Source organism: Epargyreus clarus, unplaced genomic scaffold (genome assembly GCF_041222505.1).
Source record: "Epargyreus clarus isolate Ecla_fem2 unplaced genomic scaffold, WU_Ecla_fem_2.2 ptg000018l, whole genome shotgun sequence".
Classification (NCBI taxonomy): domain Eukaryota; kingdom Metazoa; phylum Arthropoda; class Insecta; order Lepidoptera; family Hesperiidae; genus Epargyreus; species Epargyreus clarus.
In genome coordinates, this window is record NW_027332226.1 from 15,206,524 (window position 1) to 15,218,486 (window position 11,963).

Sequence of the window (11,963 nt, forward strand, 5' to 3'; positions counted from 1 at the left end):
TATTATTGTAATCCATACGATTGTTACGTTAACTTATTTTACTAGTGTTACCGAATCAGTAAGATCTTAAGAAATAAAAATTGTTTGAGATCTACTACAATCTGTTTCATGACTATAATCATTATCAGCTTCTTGGAGGAACAATATAGATATTCTATAATTTTTATAGGTACATTTCTCCAAGAGCCGCTTAGTCAATGAATTTTTAGATAAAGACCGTCATGAAACTGTAAGGTTGTTATCAACAAAACCCTGGAAATATGTTTATCAAGCGCAGTTTTTTATAAAAAATCTTTTATATAGCATAAAAAATCATTTAACAACAACCACGCTACTTAGCTACTTCCTAAGGCGAAAATCATCTCTATATTCTTACCTGTTATTATAGTAATTATGTATGTTTCATCAGCCGAAATACTTCTATTAATTTTAAACTAAGATGTCGTATCATGTATTTGTGATTTCTTTGTTTATAATATTCATTATCATTACCCAAACTAAAAAAACTGGTTTACGTAGCATAGCGACAATAAAAAAAATATTCACATTGTTTTTAAAAATTATATTTCCATCTTTTATTGGCAGTTTATCTATAACAAGCTAATCTTGGAAACAGCCGAATCGCTGGATTTCTTAAGCCGGCGGTACACAGAGAGCTACAGCGTTTACTTTACCCCGATAATATGAATAGAAAGGTTGTAAGCTAATGTAACAGTTAAAGGCGAATTTGTAAAGGGAAACTTTAAAAACATATTTTAAGTAAGTTTCGTCAGCAGGGTCAATTCAAAATATAAGGTGCCTATAAGTCCACGATTACAACTGATAAATAATGAAACCAAGCCTCTGTTGAACAATTACGGCCAACCCCAAATTTTATTTTAATCAATACTTCCTTAGTAAGGGCTACTTTTAGCCTTGAATGATTTATGTTAAAACGCGTAGCACTTATCGTGACTAAATATTAAGCAATGAACAAATAGGTACTGCTATAATATATTTTCAGGCGCTACGACCATCGTAATTTATTTAGTCTTCATTTTTAAAAGTTGCATGTTTTTTTCTGAATCTACTGTTGAAACCCAATTATCACGTATATTCCTATAATCCTAACCTAATTCCAATATTTCATAAAATGTATTACTCAAAAAAGGTAACAGAGAAACATGCAATACTTACTATTAAGTACTAAAAACATTGCGTATCGCAGTCCAAGCCAATGACCTCTTATTCGTGCCATTTTATAACAAGGAGATAATAACAAAATTCCCGGGATAAATCGAAATCGAAGGGTGATTCGAATCCCTTCGGCAGGCCTACACGTCACGTTGCCGACGTAAATCGAAGGTTCGTTGACCCTGGGGGTGGAGATTTAAGCGCACCCCTCCGCGCAAATCTTCGGGTGTACCAAATATCTGTTATTCGGGGCCCCTTATTTATTTCTATGTCATGCTCGTGTCTGTTTACGTTGTAAATGTAACAGGGTAGCGCCATTTATTGTCCTCGTAGGGTGAAATTTTACTTCTGTGGATACGCCCTTTAAAAAGCATCGATTTAATTTAGGGCACGGTATCCATGAGCAACATTTTCGAATTTATGTTTCCTTATTTTATACAAACTATATTTAATCTAATAAATATTTTTATTTATCATTTGTCGTTTTATTTCTATGTACAAAATATATGATTAAATAATTTAAATAATAATTTTATTTAAATAATATTAATTTTAATAATATATGATTTTGTAGCAATCGGATTAGGCTGACTTTGTATGCCATGTGCAGTTTTTCAAATGATTAGTGTTGTACTAATAACTTCAATTTTTAATTACAAATAAAGTGATAAAACCAAAATTATTAGAATCATTGTAACTTTATTCAATCTAATGTAACATTACAACTATTTATATTGAGCATCACAAGGAATAGGAATGTTGAGGTATCAGGTATAAAATGAAAGATTATTTTAAATACATTATTGCTAATGTCGATATTTAATGTCTATTTCAATATTTCCTACGTCAGATTACATTCGTTGACATTTCAAATTATTGGTAAGTAAGCCAAACTTGTTTCAATACATTCGGCGATTTGTACTCTGTCTTAAAATGCTAGCTATACCTAGGCCAAAACCTTACAATACCCGAACCTGCCCAGAACAAACGAAACAAAAACAAGTAAATTTGTTAAATGTGGTTAAGTTAAATAAACACTAAAGAATCGAAAAAAATGTTAGTTAGTTTTAATTAAACTGAAAGTACACTAAAACACAAAATACCACGAAATACAAAACCAGAACAAAACAATAAAAAGGACAGGTGTGCATTGGTTGCGTCAACACAGTATACAACAAGCTTTATCGCGCAATATTAATTTCAACTATCGACACATACGGCAAACTTCGATATCATTCCACAGGAACAACTCGAAGACATCTACAAGTCTTTGTATTCGTTACCTACGTTTCGGAAGAGAAGTCCAAATTGACTATGTCCGTATTGAGATTGGACGAGACAATTTCGACCTTTGAGCATACTGTGTTGACTTGTAAAAATGTTCTTTCACGATAGGCAAGTGTATTCAAGTCAGGGACGACACAACACGAAACTATTTATTTATAGTAAAGAAGCTATTCCAAATCTTTTTTGCATTTACATTACCCAATGTAAACATGCTTTGCGCTTCTATGGCTCGACTGTCTCCAAGTCTCAGGAGATTCGACCGAGATCGAGGTTGTGCTAGTCTAGTCAGCTCTAGAGCGTTATAGACACTAGAAAAGGCGACGTACACACTCGCCTTTGTTCCGAGCACAACGCTCGCTCAAATCCTATACAGTCGCTGTGATCAGACGCTGTCTAGACTTCAGGCGCCCTCACAAAGTATTCATTGCATTGAGGCAGCCTTTGCGAGACAAGTGGCTTCATTTACGTACACATTCCCACTCTACACAACCCACTACATTCATATTTACTTATTTAAGATTTACTGAGATTCTAGAAAAGAAAGAAAGAAAAAAAGGGGAAAATTGAATAAAATGTTTAGCTTCTCTGACAGTACTGAATTCGCGTTACTACAATCGCTAAATTTTACAGATTGCTCGACAATAATGCTGTTCAAGACAACCAGTTTCTAAAATAATAACTTAGAGAACCTGTTATACCTTAAATTTTTAGAAAGGTTCCTTTTGAATACGTAATTTCAAAATCGGCAATATATACATTTATATCATCGCCTTGACGAGAAATATGTAGATACGCCTTTTTGGCAGACGATGCGTTCTCTTTACATTTAATTATGTATTTAAAAACCTCTGCCTTAACAATTTAGTGACGAGAAATCTGTAGGTCACTTGTATACCAAAAAGAGGCTTGAGCTAAGCAAATTCATTTTTATGTACAATAATAATTAAATTACGGTTTGAAATATTAAGTACTATGTATAAAATATGTACAGTTTATGCCAGATAAGCTAAAATTATATTTACGAATAAAGAACATTTGTCTCTTTCTGTCTCTCTTATGAAGCTGCCAATATTTGCGCCAAAAGATTTGGAATGGCTCTACAGATTAAATTACTGAGAGGTACATTTTTAAGCTGTGACTAGTTGTACACACCATTCGTTATTTTGTTACCGTGTGTTCCACAATGGTACATTTATACTTATTGTTAAAGAAACACCACACCAACGTAATTTAAACACAAATCCTAAAGGACTACAATTATATTAGAGAACACAGTTTTTTTTTAAATACTTAAGTAAAGGTACTTAAAGATTTAATGTTGCGCAAAATTATAACTGACTAGTTCCGTGTAGTTAAGTACTTTAAATAAATATTATTTTACTTAATGAACATTTATGCTTATCAGTATTACAGATATTAAAACAAATACTTAAGACAAAATGCATTATATACGAGTCAAGAGAAGATCCAACTTCAGCATACTCCGTTATATGATATGCATCTAATCATTATCTATCAAATAATTTAACTATAATAGTGACAGAAACTACCAAATACGAATATATTGGTTATACATATAAATAATGAAGTGGATATAAATGTTCAATTACTGAGTAAATTTACTGAACTAATTTTTTAAAACTTACTCTAGATACAATATATTAATTATAACATCAAATGAAATCTATAAATATTTCTATTATCTAATACGAGAATAAATTATGAATTATACATTACATACTTAAATGTTATAATAAATAGTGATTACACAAACAAATGAATTAGAGAGACAATATCATGCCATGAATGTCAAACGTCCTGCAACGTAATACAATGAAACATCATAGATTGACATTGCAACGTAATCAGACTTGCCACCTGCACCAAATCACTCATTAAATCTAGAGAATATCTGAGAAATTACTAGCCGTAAATTTCAAAATGGATGCCATTAGACATATTCATTCCCCAACCCCCAACAGTTATTTGACTGTCACCCTAACCGTTAAAATGTGCCCACAAATTGGATGCTTTCAATAATTATTCAAGACAATACAAAACTTAGAAAAATGTTGATCAGACACTATAAGTTATATTAATGTCATGGTCCTTATACATCATAATTTCGATTGAGATTTTCGAGCAGTCATATTAAGTCATAAATCTTAGATCAAGTATAAATTATTGCAAAAAAAATTACACATGAAAACATATAATTTGAAATATTATGGCTCTAAACATATTAATGATTGATTTATTCATCACACTCACTAATCATTTTGTGCATGAGTCAAGCTCCAGGTTTCGAGTAATTTACAATTAATTACTTCATTAATTACTAATGGTACGGTCATCCTTATATCAATTTATAAAAGCCTGTATGGAAGATATTGCTTAAAATTAGTGTCTCTGTTTTCGCAAATTTAATCTAACGATTAAATCAGTCATATGACATCTTTGGTAGTCTAAAAAACACAGTTGTAAATATAAAGGTATTTCTAATAATATATTCTCTTTAATTATTGCAGATACTTCGATCCAAATATCTATAAAGATGTGTGGTATAATTGCACAGTTTCTCATATACATAATATATATTAGTAATATCTTTCTTTTCATACTTTTACTTACAGTAATCTTTTAATATTGCACTGTAGATTCTCATAAAAAATTAAATATATTGCTTGTCTTCTGTCTTGTTTGATGGAATACAACTTTATAAATTACATAGTCATTCTTGTAAACACTTACATTTTTAAACAATTTATCTAGCATCTGTAGTTTGTCTGTAAGAAGTTACAGACCATAGCCAATTTTTTTATAATAACTTGACACATATATAAGTTCTAGGGAATGCTTCGTTTAGCTCACATATTTAATGTTGTACATTTAGCTATGAATCAAATTATTACAAAATAATTAAATATAAATTAGTTATTTTTTTATAAAATAATAGCATCTTTAATGTCAGTCATTTGGAATAGAGGACTTCCAAATTAAAATTTTATGAAATAAATGATGATTGCTTATAATAAAATCAATCTTAATTAACTTGATTTTGAGACATGTAATTTTCATATGGGCACCATAATTTCTAGACTATTACAATTTATTAATGCATTGCGAGCTACATATTGTAAAGCTCATTATGGCATATTTATGTCAAAAATATTCCTAGCTGCAGTGTAACATTATTTTTGTCATAACAAATGATTGTGATGATAATTATGTGATAAGATGATTTGTACTCATTATGTATGAACACTGGTTTTAAGTTGGTATCATGTCATGATTTGCACCGATGACTATTAACTATGCAATACTTAAATAAAACCGAACATCCTGATGACAAACCACGACTGAGTTATGATCAACATTTATGCATTAGCTATAATTTATTGACTAGATATTGAAAACTTAGGATTTACTCTTATTTGTTTTAAAGCTGACCTGCAGCACTTGACCGTTAAGAGAATATCCATTCAAAGATTGGATAGCAACAACTGCCTCGTCATAATTGGTCATCGTAACGAAACCATAGCCTTTGCACTTGTTTGTTGCTGGATCTCTGATTATTTTAACACTCTGGACGGCGCCAAATGGGCCAAAAAGCTGCCAGAGAATGCTCTCCTCAGTATCAGCTCCAATATTGTACACAAAGATGCACCAGCCGGAGCCGCCGAGAGCATTACCCTGTATGAGGGGATCGGCGAGAGGAGAGAATCGTTGAAGACCTTTATTAATCGCAAGTAGGGCCTTACCAGCAGGACCAACGAAGCGACGAGCGGCCGCCGGAGCCAGGTATGCTGCGAGAGGAGCCAACGCCTTGTTCTGGTTGCTCGGGTTGTTTGCACATTTAACTGTCATCGGTGCTGTACCACCTGGGGGAATGGTGCCGTTGAGCTCGCGGATCGCCGTCTCCGCCTCGCAGCGCTGATCGTAACGGATGAATGCGACGCCTCTGGACGGCCCCTGGATGTTGTGGTCTTCCATGCTACCTTGCATCAGGTGTCCGACGTTCATGTTTTCGTGGAGGATGCGAGAGCTGATAATAGTGCCGTAGGGGCAGAAGAGCTTCTCCAAGTCTTGCTGCGTCATGTGCTTCGGAAGCCCAGACACGTACAGGTTAGCCCCCTTTATTGCGTCGGAACTGGGACGGGCGTAAGACACTTTTATAATTTTATTCTGTAAGCGTAAGCCGTTTAGCGTGTTGACCGCTTTCTCAGCGTCCTCCGCCTTGTGGTAATTGACGAACGCGTAGCCAAGGCTCTGCCCATTGAGAATATGGTCGGGGAACACGGTTACCTTGTCTCTGATCAGCTTGCAGCTCTCGACCTCGCCGACGCTGGAGAACAGCGACCTGATCTCCTCTTGAGTCATCGTTTGTGGCAAATAGTTCACTATTAAATTAGTCTTCGACTCATTGTTGCACGGCTGCAACTTACTACCATTTTGCGTGGGCTGATTCGCGTTCATCGAATCGAGCGGATTTGCCATCATTTTGAATAATAAGTTATTCACGATTTCGTTCTAAATTTCACTTTATCGCTTTGTTTCGTTTATAAGAAAGATTTGCTCTAATTAAACCATAGATACTTGAGTTGTAGCGTTAACTCCAGGTCGCGTTGGTTGAAAGCATATGCAAGGAAAGAAAATCAATAAGATGCTGTTCACTCTCGTACTTATCCTGTTTTCGGTGGTACAGTTCCGAGACAGTTGAATCAAAACGTTACCGGGAACATAAATGAACGGTAGTTTATTAGATGTTAAGGAGAATATTAAAGTAAAGTGTAAAGGAAATCAACCAAAAATCTATGCGACTTGCGACCTATTCTCGTAAATTCATTTCTTTCACTTCACTTTCTTTTTAAAATGTTGCCATGATTAATAATGGTGCCCCGTTATTTGCCTACTCACAAGGGAAAGTTTTGGGGAGAAGGGGAAATATTATTGCTGACAAGAAATACGTACTACATATTAAAAAAAAATAGCTTTAAGTATGTATCATGGTTATCATTGAATACAAAATATAATATATGTACACGTCTTTGTGTATATTTTTTTGCTTTTAAATTACCTACATTATATTTTATCTAATAAGTACTAATCCAAGATGTAATTGATTTTTTTTCATTTTATATTTTAATAAGGCTTACTTACCCATTTGTATGAAATGAACACTTTTTAATAAGTATTTTGATATTATTTATAAACTTACTTATATACTTAAGTATTTTAATTATTAAACATTTATTCATCCAAAAAGTGTAAGGTCAAAAATCTAATTGGAAAGTGAGTTAAACAAGTTAATAATTTAAGCACGATATAAAATAAATAAAATATAATACAAAGATTTACAGATAATTAAATATTTTACAATAATAAAAGCGTATCTCTTTTATTATAATTATAAAACATTTTTATGGACAATTTTACATAAGTTCTTATTTATTCCTAACGTAGGGGAAATATTATATATACGGCAGCACTGATCCAGTTGCACCAACGTAATAAAACAAAAACCTGAAACATTTACGAAAGTAGTTACTGATATTATTATTATAACTTTGATCCTACTTTTAAATATTATTAATAAATTAATATTCATCAAGGTTTGTGACGATAAAATATACGATTAACCTTTTTTTTACGAAGAACTTAAATAATTGTACTTAATTTTAGGTTGTGTAAATTGATTTATCAGGTTCATATACTTATTGTAACGTAAATAGAGGAATTTAAAAAGTTACCTTTAATGAACACCCGAAAACAAGAATAACCATTTATTGTTAGTCTGAGAAAAGGGCAAATTAATTAATTTCTAAGATACCAATTCCAATTTGAAACCGCAATTAATAGCTTGAACATTGTAAGTAATTATTTACATATATAAACTAATATTATTTAAACTAATATCACCTTTTCTCTTTTTTTCTTTTAAATAAACATTCTAAATTTAATGTTCCCAATTAGTATGTAATTGTTCTTATTAGAACTTCACTCTTGTGCGTCCTATCCTGTTTCATGCAGAATGATATTAGTTACGACCGTAGTTTGGGTACATACTTTAGCTTTGGTTTATTTGTATATTTAGGTTACAACAGGTCACAGGTCAAGCTCAATGTGCTTGTATTCAAAAGTTGGCAAAAGTCCATAGTCTATACAAACAATACTTCACATCGGAGAAAATCTGAGGTTGCCACTCAGGCTATCCAAAATATGAGTCAAAACTTTTACCTACTGCCATAGATTAGTAAAGATACTTCGCCGCCTTGAAATTGAATGAAGCCACAAATGGCTTATTATCGTAAGTTCTTTTTTTGAATTCTTGACAAATAAAAACATTTTTAGATAAAATTTACGAATAAATAACTAATACTGCGTAATTTACATAATAAATAAATAATTATTTCAAATATTTTAGGGACATTTTAGCACGGAGACGTGGCAAAACTTTTTTACGCAACTATTTCAATTCTCAAAACTGGGTACATTTTCTTGTTAGGAGTGAGTAATCTTTACTAATCTATGCCTACTGCAGAAAGATATATTTTTCATCATGTGCAAGACACGGGGTAACTTACGCGTCAGCCAATATAAAATAAGTAAGTTAATGATATCATAATAATATTATTATGATATCATTATACTTACCTTTAGGCTACACTTTAGCCATTAATAAGTGTGTTAAGTAAGTATAGTTATGTAACAATCCATAAAAAATGATTTATTAATTATTACGTAATAAAAGTTGCGTAAATAAACTAATTTTAACCTTTCTTTTCTAAAAAAAATCTAACTTATTTGCTGTTTGTTTTAAGTGGATTATTTGTGAAAAAAATTGTGATAAAGCAATGAACTAAAATAAAGCTGTACGATTATGTGCGGCTGCTATAATAGCTATTTAATAATGTTGATGAATGATAAGTTTATGTTAAGGAGAGTGAGTAATAAACTTAGATTTTTTTGTTTAGATATTTATTTTTACAAGGCATAAAATTTAAATGTGCTTGCACTGCGACTAACGTTACTGCTACTCTCCGATAGATGTCGTTATATTCCAATGGGTAATCCGATTCGATCGATTAAGAATAATTTTATGGTTTCAACCCTTGAAATATGGTAATTATGGACATGCTCTTTTCCTACTCTGTTATTCTAAATAAAATAGACTCTTCAAGGTTCATTCTAATTGCGTTACAAGTATGTCATACACTAAAACTATAATTTTATAGAATGACGCCTCCTCAACATTGAAATTAATATATGGCATTATTTTATAAGAATGTTTAAAAGTTATTATAAATAAAAAGGCAATGAAAGTGTATCTAATGTTATTGAAAGTAAAATACTGAGGTAATAGTCAATGTCTTTCCCTAAACAAAGAACTTCACTGTAATATTGCAATGTTTATGTTATTGCGGTTGCATTATTGAATATCAACCAGATTTACGATAAAATTTACGTCAATATTACGTCAATAACGTCATCTTACAAACATAGTGCAATTAATTACTTATTTACAAAACATTATTATGATGTAACTTGTAAGTAATGCCACTTATGATACATAATTGTTTATGTTTATAATTTTGTGATAAAGATAAAAAATAATTTGCGAAGTGATATTTGCAAATATAATATGTATCACATTGACTCCATACCTCAATAAAAATAATAGCATTGGACTTTTTAAGTAAGCATGCCGGCTAACTGCATGGGAATTAACTTTCTACTTTTATGTAGATAAAGAAAAAGAGATGAGCGAACAGTCTGCTTGGTGGTAAATGGTCATTGGCGCCCATGAATCATTCCTGCCCCTTAGGACTAAGTTGCGATATCTCATATTGTAGGTGTTAATCCATCTTTAGGCGGTAGTGAACACTTAATCGTTATCGTTCCGTCGTATTTCATAAAAATATACGGATCCGGATTGTCAGGATGTACACAACATTTAAGTACTGCAAAACATTTGTTAAAACAAAATGAGGCTATCGAGTATGTTACAATAAAATATATTACATTGCAAACATTACAATGCCTCTTATCCGTTGATTCAACACACGAGATAAAAGGACAACATCGGCACAGATTGAACTGCGTTGAACCTAAATATTATTAACGATGGATGTTGGAACTAACTGCGTACAGAATAACTGAGTCATGGATTGTTTTGTGATGTTTACTGTAAGAAAGTAGGTACATACTTCATAATAACGTTGGTATATGGGCGTTAAAAGAGGAGGTTTATGGGGTCTAGAGTCTAGACCTCTTACTTAGTATAGATGAGGAACGAAAAATAATATTTATTTCGGACATGGGACATCCCCCTTAGTATATTATCGATAATATTCAGGAGTTGTTCTTCTTGTTTGCCGACTTCAACTACACCTGTTTTTGATCGTGGTGTCACTATGAGGGCGCGACTGGCGAGCCTGTCTTCTTTAAAACAGCAGTGTTGTGTTTGTGTTCTGTTTTGAGTCAAATCAGTATAGAGTACGTCAGTAGTAAGAATGCATCTGTACCTGACCTAAGGTAGGACTTTAAGATAGGTAACGGTAACCACTTACCATTATAGAATGCACGTTTTTTGCTACTGCGATAGGTAAAGATACATTAGTTGTGAACTCTTGGTTCTTGTTTCAACGATAAATGAATGACCGTAAGCGTCCGGCTTACATTTTCTAGCGTTCAGAGATTAAGATGTAACCTTGACCAGCGCGAAACGCGGTCAAGCAGTTCTTACAAAGAACTCGTTTCAGGTAGAATATCAAAAGGTTAGAAGAAAAATAGCACGCAAACATTAAGGTGACATTCAATTTACATGCACGTGTACCTCTTGGATTAGAACTACGTAAACATGGCAAGAAAAACTTCAAATAAATCTTTATTATGTTTACATCTGTTTGTCATTTTTTTATTATGTTGAATTAGCCAGCGAGCATGCCACACTGTAGGTAAATGCTCGCCGCTGTTAATATTACCAACTTGTTCTGTCACTCCTGAGGGTTCCCATGGTCGCCTGTAACTTAGCTGACCCCATCCACATCTGCGCCCCTCCACCGGAGTATAAGAAATGATTTACGCTACAAATGGTTTAGCCAACATTCCTTAAAAGCCACTTTTAGATATTGTGTATGTCTCTAGAAGAAATTATAACAACTTAATAATTCTCTTTCAGTTATATTCCGAGAAATGCGCTGCAATAAGAGTTCTCGGGGTTCTCCTAATAGCGCTGAGGCAGGCCATCGAGGAGCTCTATTGGGGTAAGGATCCCATACCCCATCTCCTGGTGTGCAGTAGTACTTTTTCCTAAGTTCCTCGCTCAGTCACCAAAAAAATCCTTATCCTAGAAAGAGGTGCATGCAGAGCCGAGAATAAAGTTATCAAAAGTATTCTAATTGAATACAACGTTGATGACGCATAATTGTATCATCTAGTTAACCTTGTGAAGATTGTCGCTTCCTTTTGAAGATAACATTTTTCGCGTAGCATTTGTAAAG

General features: G+C 32.8%; 1 protein-coding gene across 1 annotated transcript; it reads right to left on the reverse strand.

Annotated features, from left to right (window-relative positions):
• Nucleotides 1-1,852: 1,852 nt before the first annotated feature.
• On the reverse strand, nt 1,853-7,345 carry LOC140749421 (ELAV-like protein 1). The gene has a single exon (XM_083059009.1). The coding sequence runs from the start codon at nt 6,958-6,960 to the stop codon at nt 5,878-5,880; it is 1,083 nt and encodes a 360-aa protein (XP_082915135.1). The 5' UTR covers nt 6,961-7,345; the 3' UTR covers nt 1,853-5,877.
• Between the last annotated feature and the right edge of the window lie 4,618 nt (nt 7,346-11,963).

Bases quoted from the DNA above. Each gene is read 5' to 3' on its own strand.
- LOC140749421 (XM_083059009.1), bottom strand. From the start codon at position 6,960: ATGATGGCAAATCCGCTCGATTCGATGAACGCGAATCAGCCCACGCAA.